The sequence below is a fragment of the Lithobates pipiens genome, unplaced genomic scaffold (genome assembly GCF_037356315.1).
Source record: "Lithobates pipiens isolate NorthernLeopardFrog02 unplaced genomic scaffold, aLitPip1_a1.2 Scaffold_10, whole genome shotgun sequence".
In the NCBI taxonomy this organism is placed as follows: Eukaryota; Metazoa; Chordata; class Amphibia; order Anura; family Ranidae; genus Lithobates; species Lithobates pipiens.
The window spans coordinates 162,242,566-162,263,032 of record NW_027507686.1 but is presented as its reverse complement, the minus strand read 5'-3'; the positions used below and the strand labels follow the sequence as shown (position 1 = coordinate 162,263,032).

Genomic DNA, 20,467 nt, shown 5'->3' with positions numbered 1-20,467 from the left:
AATGCAGTCTGCCTAGCAACTGCCACTCCTCCAGACTGACATCCATTCATAAAGATATATTGGGGGAAATTGACTAAAACTGGTGCACACAGAATCTGGTGCAGCTGTGCATAATTGAAAAATAGATGTTATACTCAGCGCTGCTCTTTTAAACAATAAACACTAATAAAATATCTAATAATAAAGTGCCTACATCAATGTATTCAATGGCATGATATTACTTAAAGAGGAAGTAAACCCTGATGGGTTTACTTCCTCTTTGTTTCCCTGCAAAAGTAAAGCATAATGGACTACTATACATCACATAGTAGCCCATTATGTGTCACTTACCTGACACAGGAGCCAGCGATGTCACCAATGTCCCCTCTTCCACGGAGCGTCCATCTTCTTTCCGGGTATTATGGCTTCGGTGCTGTGATTGGCCAGAGCCGCAATGACGTTACTCCCGCGCATGCGCACGGGAGCTGCCACTAACAGCATATAGCTGTTAGCAGCGGCATGCTCAGTGCGCCTGTGCACCACTGTCTACGGCACATGCGCCGTAGACATTGGTGCCTGTCTTTTTGCAAATATCTCCTAAACCATGTAGGTTTAGGAGATATTTCTTGGTCCTACAGGTAAGCCTTAATCAAGGCATACCTGTAGGTCAAAGTTGTCTGTAAGGGTTTACAACCACTGTAACAATATAAAGTGCTCAGTGTAATTATAGTGCAAAACAAATAAAGTGCAATCATATAAAGTCCATCCAAATAGTGTATAAAATAATTAGTGTAGCGCTAGAAAATATGCAAAAGATCCAAGTTCCAAGATGGAGAAATGAGGACTCCTTACCAGGATCCATCTCACAGAGCCTGACTGGGACCCATTGAGATTACAAGCCTTACTGACCCACCGTCGTATGATAGGTGGGTCCAACACCATTGGGAAGAGTACCCATCTTTTACTAATGAAAGATTGATTGCAGACACAGCTTCAGTCAATTGTTCATTGTTGCTGGTTCCATCTCTTCATACAGTCCTTCTACCTGTTTGGGGTCATCTTATGAGAAGATTTCCATCTATATTTCCATCCCTGGCACTTTAACCATTTAACGACCAGCGCACGCCGATGTACGTCCTATTTTTGAAGAGGGATATCTCGGTAACGGCAGCAGCTGCATTTTTGCATTTAAGTCCAAATATAAGATCTGAGGACTTTTTGACCCCAGATCTCATATTTAAGAGGACCTGTCATGCTTTTTTCTATTACAAGGGATGTTTACATTCCTTGTAATAGGAATAAAAGTGATCTTTTTTTTTTAAACAGTGTAAAAAATAAAATCAATTAAATAATAAAATAAATAAGAAAAAAAAAAGGTTTTTAAAAACACCCCATCACGACAAGCTCGCGCGCAGAAGCGAACGCATACATGAGTAGCGCCCGCATATGAAAACGGCGGTCAAACCACACATGTGAGGTATCGCCGCGATCGGTAGAGCAAGAGCAATAATTCTAGCCCTAGACCTCCTCTGTAAATGCAAAAAATGCCACACGTAGAATTTTTTAAATATCGCTTATGGAGATTTTTGAGGCTAAAAGTTTGACACCATTCCGCAAGCGGGCGCAATTTTAAAGCGCGACATGTTGGGTATCAATTTACTCGGCGTAACATTATCTTTCACAATAAAAAAAATTGGGCTAATTTTACTGCTGTCTTATTTTTTTATTCAAAAAAGTTAATTTTTTCCAAAAAAAGTGCGCTCGTAAGACCGCTGCGCAAATACGGTGTCAAAAAAAGTATTGCAATGACCGCCATTTTATTCTCTAGGGTGTTAGAAAAAAATATATAAAATGTTTGGGGGTTCTAAGTAATTTTCTAGCAAAAAAAAACAGTTTTAAACATGTAAACACCAAGTCTGAAAAAGAGGCCTGGTCCTTAAGTGGTTAAGAGGACAGTTTACAATGGAAAGAACTAATGGAAGTCCATTTCTTTAGCATAGATCATATGAAGTTATAGTTTCACTTAATTGTACACATTTTTTATTTGGGATTATATATCCCCTCAGTATTCACTTTACATATTTCTTTCAGCTATATTGGCACTTTGTACACTATATTTGTACACAAAAATCTTTTGCACATTTTCTAGCGCTACACTAATTATTTTATATTCTGTTCAGCTTTGTTTGCTTGAGTGATAGCCGCTGTGCTTATTTGATTGTATATATTGTGGTAGCGCAGTGTTTTCCCCCTTCACCCTTTCATCCAAATACGCAAAATACGCAGTTGATTTGGTTCTCAGGTGACACTCCGTGCTCCCCTCCTGGGTCCCCACTCACCAGCAATAATCTTTAAATACGTCTGTTATTATATCAGGATGGTATCCCTCATCAATAGCAAGAGCTGTTGGATATGATCATTGTATTGGAATGACACCTTCCTTCCACCGATATATTAGAGGCGTCTCGGATATCCTATATCCAAATTTAATTATCACCTTCCCAGCTTTCACGGTAATCGGATATCCATATTAGACGTATGGCAATGAAGAGAAAAGGGTATATAGTGTAATACTGCTAGTTTTTTTCATACAAATCCAAAATCATTACACTTAAATCATTACTTTTAAAATCGTGCAGAAAAACGCTGCCTTGCCGTGCAAACAACAACTAGGCCTCCTCAGCTTGATGCATTTTGCCCTACCCACTGGTCATCTTTAGAAGCTAGTGGCACCTGTGACTGGTTGTCTTTTATGCATTAAGTCCCACCTAATACACCTGGTAATGCCTACTACTCTCAATAAGTGCGCAGTAATAATTTCCATCACTTCTTGTTTCCGCCAGAATCGGAAGTGCTGTTACTGCCATTCTGGTACTCCCACTGCATGTGTGATCAATATGAGATCACTTCATGTTTCCACAGGAAACATGCCATCTGGTACTAATCTTGGTACTAATTTTGAGACATTACACCCACTGCTGTTACTTCCTTGTGTATGACCACATTCTGCACACGTAGGAAGTATGAAAACCATCAATCTAGCACTCAATAATGTTCTTTAAATTCTATATATGTTGTACTTAGTGTGGTATTTACACAGCAAATAACCTTCTCAATATATCTATCGTTTGTTTTATCTAAAGATGTGATCTAATCTAATACTGGCAACAATGTATGAAGAAAATTCCCATAATTGGACTATGCAATCAATAAATACAATATCGTACTTTACTTGTCCCTTATTTCTAATGGCTACAAATTATTCCCAATAACAATTCATATTCTAATGCGAATTAACAGGCATACACAGATTAGTCAACATTCAAGAAATATTATATATATATATATGTATGTGTATATATATATATATATATATATATATATATATATATATATATATATATATATATATAATAAAATTAAATAATGTTGAAAATAAAAAAAAATTATAAAAAATAATGAGAATTAAAAAAAATTTTAAAATTGCTTATGAAGCAATTCACATCTAGGGCCACGTTTAACCCTTTTGGTGTTAATGACTGTAATTGGTATATCCATTGGGTTTTATTTTGTGAAATACCTGGTTTTAAATCGGTGCCCCTCCAGTGTCTTTCTACTCTATCAATACCACAAAAAATTAGTTTAGAAGAATCCCTGTTGTGAAATCTTCTAAAATGGTATGATAAGCTGTGCTTACGAAAGCCCTTTTTAATATTATTAACGTGTTTGAAAATGTGTTGTTTTTTTTCTTTCCTCCTTTGCATGTTCTACATATCAGGCATTTACCACATTTAAAGAATACTATCTGATCAATAAATGTGACCTAGCGTCAAGCTGAGGAGACCTAGTGACGGTTGTTTGCACACCAAGGCAGCGTTTTTCTGCACGATTATAAAAGTTTTGATGTAAGTGTAATGATTTGGGGTTTTTTTATGAATAAAAGTTGCAGTATTACACTATATACCCTTTTTTCTTTATTGCCATACGTCTAAAATGGATATCCGATCACCGTGAAAGAAGGTAAGGTGATAATTAAATTTGGATATAGAATATCCCAGACGCTTCTAACATCAATTTTTTCATCACTTGGGGTTTTTTACCTTGCACTACAGCAACAGCCTAAATTACATATTCACATTATATATATTTTTTTGTTTCCATAGCGCGGGTTTTCACAAACTTATTTACTCAGCTGTGCATAGTTATCAATCAGCTTCTAACTACAGCTTGTTCAATTAAGCTCTGACAATAAGCCCCTATTCACATTGGGCCGATTTGGCATGCGATTTGATATGTCAAATCGCATTCCACATTGGCAGCTATTACCGACAATGGCAACGTCCGAATCGGTGTGGCGCTAAACCGATTCCCAAAAGTAATTTCTGTACTACTTTTGATAACGCCGAGGGCGATTTGAATAGACATATGTGCATGAAACCGCACAGATGTCTGTCAAATCACCCCCAAAGTCAGACTGTATTGCCAGTTTGAAAGCTGAACTTGCACGACCCGCAGCAGTGTGAACCTAGGCTAAAACTTGGAAGCTGATTGGTTACCATGCACAGATGCACCACATTCTGTGTGCTGCAGTTTCAGTAAATCTCCCCCTTTGAATACTGAGTCAGGGTGATTTGATGTTTTCAGAAAGCCATGTACAGCTCCTCCCACCAGCCATGATCTGCCAGCCCTGCACAGAGACCCAGTGATGCAATGAATACTTTGTGGTTTTAACCACTTGACAACCATCAACATACCGCTACATTGCTAGACTTCAAGTGGTTATACCAGGGTGATGCCTGCAGCTAATCTCTCCATAGATCTCTCCATAAAGAGTACCTGTCACATGGCCATTGATGTCACAAGAGGATGGCGGCGGGGGCAGCAGAGAGACGAGCAATCGCTCATCATCTGCCGCCGACATCGCTGGACCCTGGGACAGGTAAGTGTCAATTTATTAAAAGTCAGCAGCTGCAATATTTGTAGCTGCTGGCGTTTAATATTTTTTTTTAAGGTGCAGAACCGCTTTAAAGCAAGTGTAAAAAGAAATAAATAATAAAAAAAATAAAAATAACTTTTTTTTTTAATTGCCCCCATTCCCCCCGTGCTCACATGCAAAGGTGAATGCACGCATTGGTCCTGAACACATGCAAAACAGCAATCGTCATTTGAGGTATCACTGCGAACCTCAGATCATAGGCAGTCATTTTAGCACCTGACCTTCGGTGTAAATCTAAAGTGGTAACCTGTAAAGGCTTTAATAGCATCGCCTATAGATAGAAAAATGTACTTTGTTTGTCGCGGTTGCAAGGGCGTGCGCATTTTTAAGACGTGACATGTTTGGTATCTATTTACTTGGCATAACATCATCTTTTAGATTTTACCCAAAAATTGGCTTATGTATTGTGTTTTTTTGCATTACAATTTATTTAAGTGTATTTTTTCCCCCAAAAAATGCGTTTAAATAAAACACTGCACAAATACCACGTGACATAAAAAATTGCAACACCCACCAATTTATTCTCTAGGGCCTCTGCATTAAAATATATATATATATATATATATATATATATATATATATATATATATATATATATATGTTTGGGGGTTCTAAGAAATTTGCTAGCAAAAAATACCATTTGTTACATGTAAACAAAAAGTGGTAGAAAGTGCCTGGGGGTCAAGTGGTTAAAAAAAAATGTTATTAGCATGTTAAATGAGGGGAGGGGTACCATGGAAAGTAATATGTAAGCAGAACAAAACAATAACATACCTCCCAACTTTTCTGAGATGGGAACGAGGGACACCTATTAGCAAAAGTATGTAGGCCTAGGCACCCTGCCACACCCCCTTAAAGGAGAATTATACAAAAATATATATCAGTTAAACCCACAAGTGCTTATTTTAACCACTACTATTCCTTTATACTGGCTTTTGAAATTCACCAATGCAGCAATTTAGAAATTGGATGAGAGGTTTAGCAATGCAAAACACTTTTCTAAAGACAAATATTACATTTTATATACAACTATTTAGATCAGATCAAAATGAGGGACAAACGAGGAGGAAAAAGGGAGAGAGGGACTTTGTTCCAAATCAGGGACAGTCCCTCGAAATCAGGGACAGTTGGGAGCTATGCAATAGGTAAACAAATATTGAAAAACAGGGATGGTTCTTTTGAAAGCAATGTTAAATAATAATTTTACGTAAATTAAACATAGAAACAGCTATTTGTGTGTGTTGTTGTTAATTAATGTGGCCCTTTAAACACATGGATATCATTGATGCAATATATTCTCACTTACAAGACTGAGGTCATCACAGCAGGCCGCACATGTACAGGATGCAGCATGAGGGGTCAGAAGGCCATCCTGCAAATACAAACACACAGTTCAGCAGACGGATTACAGAATACTAAAATGTACAATCCTTATGGCAATAAGATTACAGCACTGGTGACGCCATTTTCAGTCTATGTTACTGCAGAGGGAGAGGCCCTAGACTGATTATGCTCTTTAGTACAAATAGGGTTTGCAAACATGAGCACATTATATTGTGCCTGGGCCTATTATAGGATTTTGATGCTTAACACTCAGTGGTGCATTGTGTAAAGACATTTACCGAGTGTTCTGTACAATATACACAGTCACTAATATGTGTGCGGTCATCTGAGTCTTGGAAAGTTAACAGCTTCTTCTACCTTAGAGAACAACTGCTGCTGAGAAGGATTTAAAGGGGTTGTAAAGGTTCCTTTTTTTTTTTTTTTTTATAACAAGTATAACATGTTATACTTACCTCCTCTGTGCAAGGGTTTTGCACAGAGTGGCCCTGATCCTCCTCTTCTGGGGTACCTCAGCCACACTACTGGCTCCTCCTCTTCTCGAGTGCCCCCTCGGAGAGCCGCTTTTCATTGGGACATCCGTGCAGACACGCTACCAAGCCCTGCTGCTGTGTCTATTGAAACAGACAGCAGTACTCTGCCCCATCTCCCAGCTCCCATGTCACTGGATTTGATTGACAGCAGCGGGAGCTATAGGCTCCCACTGCTATCAATCTATCCCTTGAAGACCCGAGACAGCGGCTAGAGCTGCTGTGCTCGTCCCCGTCACGATTGGATTCAGGTAAGAAAAAGGGGGGGGCTCTGGGGGGGCAGCTGTAGCACAGAAGGTTTTTCACCTTAATGCATAGAATGCATTAAGGTGAAAAACCTTGAGGGTTTACAACCCCTTTAAGAGCCAAATCACACTATTCCTTGCGTTAATGCATACGAGTCAAGGATTTTGGAAGAGCCGGCATCACACCTTAAAGTGGTTGTAAACAATTTACAACCACTTTAAACTACAGGCAAGCATATAATAAGGCTTACCTGTACCTGCACAGTTTAGGAGATATCCCTGTATGTGCATGTGCCAACGTCATGCGGCACATGCGCACTCAAGCCAACTGAAGCAATGGCACGTACCATTGCTTCAGTTGTACTGTGCCATTCCTGGTGTCTCCTGCACATGCACGAGAGTGACGTCATCGCGGCTCCGACCAATCACAGCGCCAGAGCCGCAATACCCGGAAGTAACCTCCGGGATAGATGTAGATGGCCGGAGGGGGATACGAGGACGGCTGTGGGGGCTTCGTTCTCGGGTAAGTAATTCATAATGAGCTAGTATGCTATGCATACTAGTTCATTATACCTTTATCTTGCAGGGTTTTTTCTTTTTTTTTACTTTCAGGAGGGTTAACAACCACTTTAACAAACGTAAAAAAAAGTATGCTGCAGTGCGGATGCATTGCCTGCAACTTTTAAAGTGTAATGCACCACACCGATATCCACTACAGGTATGTGAAGTTATAATAAGCATTTTACCATCCCTTACTGCAAAGAATGAGTGTGAATAGGCTCTTTAACAGTATAACCGGGAGTGCTAACGCTCAGCACTGAGACATCCAGCACAGTGAAAGACCTTTCATACCGAGATGGCTTTCAGACACTTTAGCGCTAGAAATAGCCCCTGCAAAGCACCTGAAAACTGCCTGCCATTCATTACAGTTTGTCTTTTCACACTGGGCGGTGTGCTTGCGGGAGGTTTTGGAAAAGTCCTGCAAGCAGCATCTTTGAGGTGGGTTGGGAGCGCTGTATTTAGTGGTCCCAAAACACTCTGCCCATTGGAATTAATGGCCAGCTCTTTGAAAGCGCGGCAAAACTGGAGTTTTTAATCTTATTTGGGGTTAAAAGCACCCCATTAGCGGGCGAAAAGCACCGCTTAAACGGCGCTAAAGTGCCGCTCAAACAAGTGGCGCTTTAGCATTAACAGTGGCGCTTTCAGTGTGAAAGCAGCTTAAAGCACTTATGGGAACGAGAGTCAGCAGCTACACTAAAAACACATCAACACACAGCTGTCATGACAGATTACCTCTATTAGAAAATTCTAATTGGTCCAGCAACGCACCAACACCTATGCAGCCATAGTGCAATTTGCTGGGTGTTTGGTGTGCTCCTGTACCTTTAAGGAGGGGTTGGCTCCCCTTCAGTCCACCTGCCCTCATTTATCCATTAGAATGCATGTGCCTCCATTGTGGGGACACTCATATTTTAGTGTAAGGACCACAGATACCAGGGTGCCGTGACGAGGCTCTGTGGCTCACGCATGCGTTTGCAAATGCGTGTGGACTAAACCCCTGTTTTTAACGCACTGTTAGACAAGTTAATTTGGTTGTCTGCGAGCTGGTGGTAAGTAGGCTTGGGTTTTTTCCTGGGCATTCCCTGGGCTTTGTTGTTAGAAAATGCTAATTTCCTGGTCAAAGCTATGGCCACTTTCTAAATTTAACAACCCACAAATATTCAGATCAGGAAAGTAAGACAGAAGTTTAAAGCCCTTATCTGCACACTTTTTCTAGGGTTAGTGACTTTAAATAATGAAGAAATAGGATTAAAATGACAGCTAAGCAACTAGCATTTTCAAACGAGGAAAAAAGCAGTAGCAGCCGCCATAAAAAAAAAATAATAAAAAAAAACTGAGTTGACTTCTTCGGTTAATCAGATTCAAGCTGCCTGTTTGTAGTGCAGACTAGATAACGAATGGAAAAAATGACTGGCTGCTTGGAGCAACATGTGTATTTTTTCCTCCCAATAATGTACACTTTGGTGTTTGGAGAGGAGCGCCTGAGGTCCAAAAAAAAAAAAAAAAAGTCTCACTTGATGAATTTTAAAGTTATAAAATAACTATAAAATTCATCAAGTGAGACCTTTCTTTTGGACCTCAGGCGCTCCTCTCCAATCACCCAACTGTTCAGCGCGGGAATGGCTCCATTGTCCTTATCAAAAAGGTAGCAGCCCTAAACCCCGAGTCGATCACTAACCACCTAAAATTGGGATACAACCTATTGGAAGCAATTCCTTCCATACCCTCCACACAGTAACTTGCCTCTAGACAGCCTCGAACGGCACCAGTCCAGAACTGTCTTCCACCCAAACTTGATTCCCAATTATGTAGTCCTTCTGGGCTCACCTGTATAAGGCACTGCAGGGGTCTTCCTGCATATCGAATACTTCTTTTCCAGTCTTTGCTGCTGGCTCTGCCCGCCATGGCTTCAAACTCAGTTGGCGTGTACCACCCATCTCCATGCTTCAAACAGCGCCCACGACCTCCTGTCAGAGTACAACCATAAATTATCCATATATTATTCAGCTGAGATTCAAGTAATTCATGAAAGTAAACTGAAAGCTGACAGCTGCTAATGGCTACTGCCATTTACACACTGTCAATCCAGTTTGTGTCCAGGCAGATATATAAAAACGGAATTAATCTAATTCATAGTCATTAAAAAAATAAAAAAATAACTATTCTCTTACACAACCCTGCCCAGAAGCGTAGATGACCTGATCTTTTTCTGCTGCAGTTTCACTTTCATTTACAGATCTATTTCCCACCCTCACCTTTTGACTGGACAGTAAAAGAAGTAGCACACCAATAAGCTCATCCCTCTGCTCTCCTTCTTTCAGCATGCTCCCTGCACTGCATTACACCTGATTGGCTTGTGCTGCTTCTCCCTCCCCCCGGTGGCGTCTGGTGGTTTCTTGTTTGGGGGGGGGCAGCAAACAACCGAAACCCCCCCTCCGCTGTCCGCTGGTCAGTCCACCGTCACTTACCCCGTCTAGGCGTCGGGAACTGGGCATCAATGCAGCAGTGAAGGGAACTGGGCATCCATGTAGTAGCGGCAGGGACCAGGCATCCATGCATCCATGGGAACCGGGTGGCTCTTCTCCTCCTCGCATCTGCTGTACATCTCATCCCCTCCTTCTAGGCATCCAATAGGATCGTCTGTCCTTTCGGCCAATCTGGTGGCGGGTATCGGTCCCACTTCCCGGTTGTCCAGGAGAAGGATCAGTGTTGCCACTGCAAATATGCATTCGCTGTTGCAACACACCTGGGGGGGTTCCTGGATGCATCCTCAGCATCCTGAGCCCACCCTATTTTTAAGCCTATTAGAGCCTATGGCTCTAATCATGTGCTTAAAAAAAAAAACCCTGGTCGCTGTAATTCATGCACACGGTGACCCGAAATGGCCAGACCCATGAACAGGGGGCAGCAATGGATAGATTCATACTATGCATGAATCTAACCATTACCATATAAGGGGTGGTGAGGAGAGAGGGGGCGGTGTCCGGGTGCCCCTAATGGATGGGCTGCCCCTGCCTCCCCCTCTGTAAGCTCTGTTGCACAATAGACTGCAGGAGGCTGATACCAGGTCAAATGCACTGGCAGCATTGAAACAAAAAAATACATGTAACGTTCTAATCATTACAGAGTGGCATTTATGTGTGCCTTTTATATCTCCCTGGAGTTCAGATTTAAGAAAGGTATAGTCATAGTTTACCTGATCCGAGTCTGTTCTTGTACAAGATGCCACTTATATTACGACACCGTACAGGAAGTTCATTATCATAGGCAGACTGATCCCAGTTGTATTTTGTGTCATCTTTCTCTGGTCCTGGGGACTGAGAGCTTGGTGACCTTTCAGATCCTATACACAATGCAAAGATTAGTTAAGCGGGTGGAAACTAATGGTCTTGTGTAATAAGGCAAGGAGCAGTACTTAAAGTGTAATCATTTCAATCAATCACACCCAACCTTCACCAATATGGTCCTGATAAAGAGAAACTGGTTGCTCGTCGTTACTAAATGTTACATATCGGCAATGCTTATTGTACTATCCTAATAAATAAACTCCCATATTAGGATGGGACTACACTGTGTGTATACATAAACTGAGATACTAAGCTAAAAGTGGTTCCAAAGGCAGAATGCATTCCTGCATTAAGGAAAAAAACCTTCTATGTTCAGCTCCCAACCTCCAGCCCCCCCCCCCCCCCCAAAAAAACGTATCTGAGCCTAATCTTGACCAGCTCTCTCCTCACTCCACATGGAGGCAGCAGCAGGAGCCAATCACAGCCTGTGAGGAGAGAGCGGGGGCAAGAAGCGCTGTGTGTATCAATAGACACATAGAGCGGCTCAGGATTGAGCCTGCATGAGCAAGAGGCTTGCTATCAGGACACTCAGAAGATGGGAAGGACACAAGAAGAGGAGGATCATTGCTGCTCTGTGCAAAACCATTACACAGACCAGGTACAGAAGGTAGAATATGTTTATTTAAAAAAAAAAAAATCCCTTTACAATCACTTTAAGCCCTTCATTACAGAACAGTAAGAATATACCGGGATACAGAATTAGTTACATGTCAGTGACTCACAAAGTGGAAATCCTAGCCATCCGAGTATCTAGAATGTTCAGCAGAAGGTCAGCAATGGCATCTTATGCATTTCCCATGTCAGGTTTCCGTTTTATAATTATGATAATTATTTTCAGCAGTTTACAAAAAAAAAAAATGAAAACTTTTTTTTTGTTTTAATAACTTGAAGGAAAGTGTCTTGTAGGGCACACCATGTGTCAGAGGTGTACAGGTCTCACCAGGCGTCATGGAGGATGTTGGCACTTTGATATTCTGTGTTTCCATAATGCTGCCATCAGTATGTACCACTATCAGAGTGGCTTTCTCAGTGCTGAGACTGTCTCCAATTTGTAGCGATGCTCTCTCAGCCTGCAGTTACAAATGATACAAACAGTATGAAGGAAGAGAAGCATTAATGACATCTCAAAGTGTACTAGACATGATTATCAGAAGTGTTACAATATAATAGTACACTCACCAGGACATGATCAGAGAGGGAGCCTGTGCTGGCCACTGAAGTGGTGAAAACATTCTCTCCTGGCGCTCCAACACTGGACACTGTGACCTCTGAAAGATGGAAACAAGCTACACATCAAAGTGGAAGAACCAGCAAGCCACCGCACTGAAAAATCTGCACACATCTAATGCTAAAAATGCAACATTTCATTTTCAGTAAGAAACAAGAATGAATGCCTACTACATCCAACTGGAATATTTACCCCACCATTAGTATATCTCTGATTGCCAACGCAGCTCCACCCAAAAAGGGAAGTTCCACTTTAAGGCCTCCTCCTGGTTTTGACAGGTACATGCTCCCACTGGAAGTTCTCCATTGTGATCAGTGGTGGTGTAGTCGTCTGGGCAGTGTTGGCGCACGGGCACTGCCCCCCCCCCCCCATCCATGCGTACAGCCCCCTGATCTACATGCAGGGTGCCAGCCACATGGATTTCCATGGGGGGGGGGGCATTTTTTTTTTTTTTTTTTAGCCCATGATTTAGAGCCTCTAACTGTGCAATCAAAAAATGTGAATGTAAATTTCTGAAATCAGACCATGAAGTGCCATGTGATCAACATGATCCTTCCTCACCCTCTGTGAGCCAACAAACTCTTGTGCTGCTCTGAATGTCCCTTTAGGGGTGCTCGCTCACCAAAACTTTGTGACCCCTTATTTATCATAAGAAGGTCAACCTGCACCAGTGAATAATTCCTTGCTACGTATAATCTCCATTCTCCACTGCTTGTTTAACCACCAAGGAATCACATGGACAGTGCATCGCCTAACTGCTTTACATACGGTATTAAGACAGAAGACCAGGGAAATTGTCACCATAGGGCAACATGTTTATTGGCTAAAAGTCCCAAAAAAGAAAAAGTAATGCCTTCACTAAGGCCGCGTACACACGGGCGGACTGTTCGCCCAACCTTGTTCGGCAAACAGTTTCATCAAACAGTCCGCTCAAAATTTGCATGAGCGGACTTGCCCACACACGAGCGGACTGTTTGACGAACAAGGTTGGGCAAACAGTTCGCTCAACTTTTGAAATGAACGGACTCGCCCACGTAAGGCGGAGGCAAATCCGCCCATTTCGAGCGCGTGTACAGGTAGGCGGGGCCCACGAAGGAGACGTCGCGGGCTCCGCCGCCTGGAATGGGCTTAAAGGGGAACCCCAACGCCGAAAAAAATCGGCGTGGGGGTTCCCCCCAAGTCCACACCAGACCCTTGTCCGAGCACGCTACCCGGCCGGCCAGGAAAGGGGGGCGAGCGAGCGCGCCCCCCCTCCTGAGCCGTACCAGGCCGCGTGCCCTCAACATGGGGGGTGCCTTGGGGAAGGGGGGCCGCGCGGCCCCCCCACCCCAAAGCACCTTGTCCCCATGTTGATGAGGACAAGGGCCTCTTCCCGACAACCCTGGCCGTTGGTTGTCGGGGTCTGCGGGCGGGGGGCTTATCGGAATCCGGGAGCCCCCTTTAAGAAGGGGGCCCCGGATACCGGCCTCCCACCCTATGTGAATGAGTATGGGGTACAATGTACCCCTACCCATTCACCTGTGAACTAAAGTACAATAAAAAACACAACACAGAGAAAAAATATTTTATTGCACAGCTCCGGGGGTCTTCGGGGGTCTTCTCGCCGGACTCCTCCGCTATGTGTGTGTAGCTCTTTTGCTAGCGGAGGAGTCCGGCTTTCTTCCTCCCCGCCGCCGGCCTCTTCTCCCGACTTCGGGGGTCTTGTCCCCCTCTTCGGTTCTTCTGCCGGGCCACCGCGCCTGGTCCGGTGGCCCGGTCTTCTGTCGCCGTCTTCCGTTCTTCTGTCGCCGCCTTCGGTTCTTCTGCCGGGCCACCGCGCCTTCTTGTAGCTCTTTTACAGGCGGTGGCCCGGTCTTCTGTCGCCGCTGTCGTCGCCGCCGCCTTCCGTTCTTGTTCTTCTTCTTGTTCTTCTCCTGGAGATGTTGACTCGACGAGCTCTCCGGCCGGAATGCCAGGGACACGCTCCGCTGCCACTTATATAGTGACAATGGGGCGGTGTCACATGGTATATGTCACATGGGTTGGTCACATGGGTTGATGTCACATGGGGACTATGACATCGTAAGGGGGCGGGGTCACCATGTGACCAACCCATGTGACATATACCATGTGACACCGCCCCATTGTCACTATATAAGTGACCGCACAGCGCGGCTCTGGCATTCCGGCCGGAGAGCTCGTCGAGTCAACATCTCCAGGAGAAGAAGAAGAACAAGAAGAAGAACAAGAACGGAAGGCGGCGGCGACGACAGCGGCGACAGAAGACCGGGCCACCGCCTGTAAAAGAGCTACAAGAAGGCGCGGTGGCCCGGCAGAAGAACCGAAGGCGGCGACAGAAGAACGGAAGACGGCGACAGAAGACCGGGCCACCGGACCAGGCGCGGTGGCCCGGCAGAAGAACCGAAGAGGGGGACAAGACCCCCGAAGTCGGGAGAAGAGGCCGGCGGCGGGGAGGAAGAAAGCCGGACTCCTCCGCTAGCAAAAGAGCTACACACACATAGCGGAGGAGTCCGGCGAGAAGACCCCCGAAGACCCCCGGAGCTGTGCAATAAAATATTTTTTCTCTGTGTTGTGTTTTTTATTGTACTTTAGTTCACAGGTGAATGGGTAGGGGTACATTGTACCCCATACTCATTCACATAGGGTGGGAGGCCGGTATCCGGGGCCCCCTTCTTAAAGGGGGCTCCCGGATTCCGATAAGCCCCCCGCCCGCAGACCCCGACAACCAACGGCCAGGGTTGTCGGGAAGAGGCCCTTGTCCTCATCAACATGGGGACAAGGTGCTTTGGGGTGGGGGGGCCGCGCGGCCCCCCTTCCCCAAGGCACCCCCCATGTTGAGGGCACGCGGCCTGGTACGGCTCAGGAGGGGGGGCGCGCTCGCTCGCCCCCCTTTCCTGGCCGGCCGGGTAGCGTGCTCGGACAAGGGTCTGGTGTGGACTTGGGGGGAACCCCCACGCCGATTTTTTTCGGCGTTGGGGTTCCCCTTTAAGCCCATTCCAGGCGGCGGAGCCCGCGACGTCTCCTTCGCGGGCCCCGCCTACCTGTACACGCGCTCGAAATGGGCGGACTTTCCGAGCGGGAACAGTCCGCTCATTTCGAAAGTACAGCGGACAAGCCCACACACGGGCGGACTGTTCGCTCAAACACAGTTTCAGCGGACAGTTTTTCGGAATTTCCGAAAGACTTTGTCCGTCCAACTGTCCGCTGAAACTGTCCGCTGAAAGCCCACACACGAGCGGACTGTCCGCCCAAACACTGTTCAGCGGACAAGGTTGGGCGAACAGTCCGCCCGTGTGTACGCGGCCTTACTGTGGTGCCCCCCTGGCACCCGAAATGACTGACCAACAAGTATCTAGAATCACCACTGCTCCATGCTGCTACTTAAGGCTACAACTTCATTTGTTTGCAATAATGGAGTGACAACATGATAAATGGGGGGGGGGGGGGGGGTTACCAATGACAAATAGACTGTTCATTTGCAAGTGAAGTTGCAGTTGCTTATTAAATGAGATAAATCTCAACTTTGTAAAGAATATCCAATCAGGCACAAGGGAAATAAAAAAACAAGATTTACTAAGCTCTGGGGAAAGTGAGGGCAACTGCACTTGCAAAGTGTGAAAACTGTTTGCCTTTAGACCCCTTTCACACCAGGGCGTTTTACAGGCGCTGTAGCATTAGAAATAGCGCCTGCAATCTGCCCTAAAAAAGCTTTCACACTACAGCGGTGCGCTGGCAGGACGTCAGGGAAAAGTCCTGCCAGCAGCTTCTCTGGAGCTGCGAAGGAGCGGTGTGTTTACCGCTCTTTCACCGCTGCTCCCCATTGAAATCAATGGGACAGCGCTGTAAGACCGCCGGCAAAACGCCGCTATTGCGGCGTATTGCCGGTGGTTTTAACCCTTTCTCGGCCGCTAGCGAGGGTAAAAGCGCCCCGCTAGCGGCCGAAATGCGCCGCAAATCCAGCGGTAAAACGCCGCTAAAAATAGCAGCGTTTTACTGCCCACGCTATGGGCGGTGTGGTGTGAAAGGGGTCTAAGGAAATCCACCCCAATGTGTCTAACAGACCACTACCAGATTTATCTCTGATTAGAAGCACAGAAAGTAGCCATAGTTCTGTTACTGACAAAAAATATTTCTTAAATGGATAGGATTATAACAGGTAACAAAAAAAATAAAAATTATACACACACACACACACACACACACACACATATATATATATATATATATATATATATATATATATATATATATATATATATATATATATATATATATATATATATATATATATATATATATATATATATATATATATATATATATATATATATATATATATATATATATTATATTATATTCGGACTGGATGTGGAGGACAAAATCATATTCTTCAAACTCAATATAGATGCACAAAAATCCTATTCTTCAGACTGTATACTGACACACAAAGTCATAGTATTCTGACTGGATTCCGACACACAAAGTCATATTCTTCAATAGAGACATTTGTAGCAGTGACAACGAAGAGAAGATATTGCTTAATTTGGAGGGAGTGACATGGACTTCCCGTTGTGTCTCTGAAGCAGAAAGTGATGGAAAACCTCTCCAATGGGACACAGACATAAAAAGAAAAAAACTTGACAGAAGTTTTAGGCTTGGTTCACACCGAAAGTCACGCAACTTACAGTAATACTTTGCCGCCCGACTTTGAAGCAACTTCAGGCTCGGTTCACACTGCCACGACTTGGGATACGACTTGTAGGACCCCAAGTCTGTGAAAACCCATGTTAGTCAATGAGACCTGTCTTAATTAGCATTACCAAAGTCACTCAGACTTTAGAAAAGGTTCCTGTACTACTTCATCTCTGCAGCATAGAGACTAATCATTCTGTGGTCCTATAGTGGTGTCCCTTTACAGTGCAGTAATATGGTCAGACGGCTCTACAGCTGCCCAGCTCAGGCTGCATTCACACCTGAGCGTAGCTTTTCAAGCGTTTTTTGCCGCGTTTTTTACCGCGATTTGCCGCGAATTTGTGCAGGGCAAAAGGTCACCAATGTTAAAAGAAGAAAAACGCCCAAATCAGCCCGATTGGCGCGACAAAAAAGGGTCCGGAACTTGTTTGAGCTTCAGGCGTAGGGCTTCAGGCGACTTGGAGTGGAGATGTAAACCATCTCCATTGAGAATAATGGATTTTTTCCCCTCCAGCGTTTTGTAGCTTCAGGCGTCAAGCTACAAAACCCTCAGGTGTGAATGGGGTCTTACTGAAGACCTTGAAAATGGCATCAAGCTGATGGCTACAGCTGCAACTGTGAGCTTGTTTTACCCATTTGAAGTGCAGGCTGTTTCTATATGGCTTTTGGATAGCAAATGGACAAACAAACTGCTGGGAGGTGAAGGAAACGGGTCACATTACTTATGATAGGTCTCCTCCTGTCATGGAGCGTTCTCTGGGGTATTATACAAAGAATATGCCAAAGTATTCTGCAGGTCCTATATTCCACTTTATTTTAAATGAAATGAAAAGTCAGGTATGGTGTATTTATTGTGGTGTCCTGCAGATAGCAGAATCATATTTGCTTGGAATTGCTGGAAAACTATCCCCTTTTTACATGTTTTCATATACAGTACACAGATAAGCCATAATTGTATGGCCGCCCACCTGATATTGAGTAGTACTGGTCCCTTTTTCACTGCCAAACCAGCCTTGACCCTTTAACGCATGGACGTCACTATATCTCTGAAGGTATTCTGTGGTATCTAGCACCAAGCTGTCAGTAGCAGATCCCTTAAATCCTGTAAATTGCGAGGTGGGGCCTCCATAGATCGGACTTGTTGTGTTCCTCGTACCATTCTTGAACCATTTTTTTTCCTTCTCTTCACTTTGGGAAGGAAATGGGCGGGCAGTGAAAAACAGGCAGGGGAGCTTCACTCCATTAGGAATTAGCATTATTGGAATAGGGTGTAATTTCTACATCCACCACAAGATGGCGCCAGACTACCGAAAGATTTTAGAAGGCCGCAAAGCCGCGGCCTCAATTACTGGCCGGCGCGGCCCGATGCAATTGCGCGGCGGAGTTCGGGGTCCAAATGGAGACGGGATACCCCAGCAGCGTTGCCCCAGTCGCCAGGACACGAATTCTAGGCGCAAATGCGACCAGGCGCCCGGGGTTTGTCGAGCCCTGCTTTAGGCCCCACGTCAAACCACTGTCCACATCTTGCCACCTCTACATCTCTAAGATACACGCCTTTCTAACCAATCACACCACAAAGCTCCTAGTTAGTCATCTCTTGTCTCCACTACTGAAACTCCCTCCTCACAGGAGTACCTTTACACGGCTATCCTCCCTTTAGTCCATCATGAATGCTGCTGCCAATTTCATCCATTTTACCTTACCAACCGCTCAGTGTCTGCTACTCCTCTCTGTCAATCCCTCCACTGGCTTCACCCAACAAATTCAATTCAAGATACTAACAACAACTTACAAAGCCATCCACAACCTGCCCCCCCGTTACATCACTAAACTAATCGAAAAATACCAATGTAATCATTCTCTTCATTCCGCTCAAGACCTCCTGCTCTCTAGCTCCCTTGTCACCTCCAAGACTTTTCCAGAGCCTCTCCCATTCTATGGAACTCCCTACCCCAATCTGTCCGGTTATCTCCTACTCTGTTTTTAAATGATCCCTGAAAACCCTCCTCTTCAGAGAAGAAATCCTGCCTTTACCTAACAACTGTACTTTAATTTTCTCCATCAGATCACCCCCCCCCCCCCCCAGTTATTACCTTTTGTATCACTTGACCTTTCTAGATTATAAGCTCTAACTGGCAGGGCTCTCCGATTCCTCCAGTATTGAATTGAATTGTATTGTAACTGTACCGGTCTGCCCTCATGTTGTAAAGTGCTGTTGACTACAAATCCTGTATAATAATAATTGCTCTGTGGTCCAGTTCTGATGCTCACATACCCATTGTAGGCACCTTTGGCTGTGGACATGGGTCAGCACAGGCATCCTGACCAGTCTGTGGCTAAACAGCCCTGTATGCAACAAACTGTGATGACCGTTTTTTCTGCTTTCAACGCCTTAAAGTGGTGTTGCCACCAAAAAATAAAAAAGTGCTTAAAATTCTTAAAAAAATAAAAATAATTGGAAAAAATTATTTTTTTTACTCACCTCTATATACCTGTTGCTAGGGGGTCCCTCGTAGTCTGCCTTCTTCCTTGCCCGGGCTGGTGACATCACTTCCCCTCGCGCCGCACAGTCACCTGGGACCTGTCACGTGTTCCAGATGACTGTGCGGCAAATCACGGCGCCCTGCGCCGCTCGCGCATGCGCAGTGGGTGCCTGGCTGTGAAGTCACAGCCGGGTGCCCACAGTACGAATGACGGCGCCGCAGGCGGAGCAGGGAACGAGGGGGGGCTTTGTTCCCCCGCATCGCTGGACCCTGGGACAAGTAAGTGTCCGATTATTAAAAGTCAGCAGCTGCAGTATTTGTAGCTGCTGACTTTTAATTTTTTTTTTCTTAGGGGCACCCCACTTTAACTTCAGGGACAACATGTTCACTTGCTACCTAATACAGTATATCCCACTGACTTTCAGATGTGATTGTAATCAGATAATTAATGTTATCCACTTAACTTGTCAGTAGTCATAAATGTATGGCTGATCAGTATATATTAGAAATATAGCACATATGGTCCCAAGTAGGACCTCTAGAAGGGAATAAAAGAAACTAGTTCCAAATTTATAACACTAATGCTTACAGCACCATCTAGTGGTCATCAAAGGACACTACACTCAGAATTGAAGATACCTGGACCCACCTAGCGGCACATTGCGGTATTACATGACACCCTACCTGTATAGCCGCTTCCCGCAGCGCTTCTCCCATCAGGCCCAGTCATGACAGTGACCGAGGCCACTTCTGGTCCGTCCCGTACAGTAGCAGCCGCCACCGCAGCCACTGCCGCCGCTGCCTCTGATAACCCGAGCCGAGATGCCTGAGCCTCGTCCATCTCTCCGGAAACAGCCGAACACACTTCCGGAAACACACGAAAGTGGACCTCGGCAACACCCGATCACCCTCTCCGGAAAGTGAAAGGAATGAATGGGATAGCGCGGAAAGACCCGACAGGCTACGGAAATTCCCGAGCTCTCCGCGATCTCCGGCGGCTTTGACCCGCTCACGGAAACCACCGAGAAAAGCCGATCGTCACCGAAGATGGCTCCGGGGCCGAGT

General features: G+C 44.7%; 1 protein-coding gene across 1 annotated transcript in view; it reads right to left on the bottom strand.

Annotated features, from left to right (window-relative positions):
• Positions 1 to 20,467, bottom strand: part of DEAF1 (DEAF1 transcription factor) — a 65,928-nt gene extending 45,461 nt beyond the window's left edge. The window contains exons 1-6 of the mRNA XM_077458809.1: positions 20,087 to 20,467; positions 12,179 to 12,267; positions 11,940 to 12,069; positions 10,849 to 10,995; positions 9,480 to 9,619; positions 6,282 to 6,347 (exon numbers count right to left, since the gene is read on the bottom strand). Of these exons, the coding sequence (XP_077314935.1) occupies positions 6,282 to 6,347; positions 9,480 to 9,619; positions 10,849 to 10,995; positions 11,940 to 12,069; positions 12,179 to 12,267; positions 20,087 to 20,243 (729 nt within the window). The 5' untranslated portion in view covers positions 20,244 to 20,467. The remainder of the gene's footprint in view (positions 1 to 6,281; positions 6,348 to 9,479; positions 9,620 to 10,848; positions 10,996 to 11,939; positions 12,070 to 12,178; positions 12,268 to 20,086) is intronic.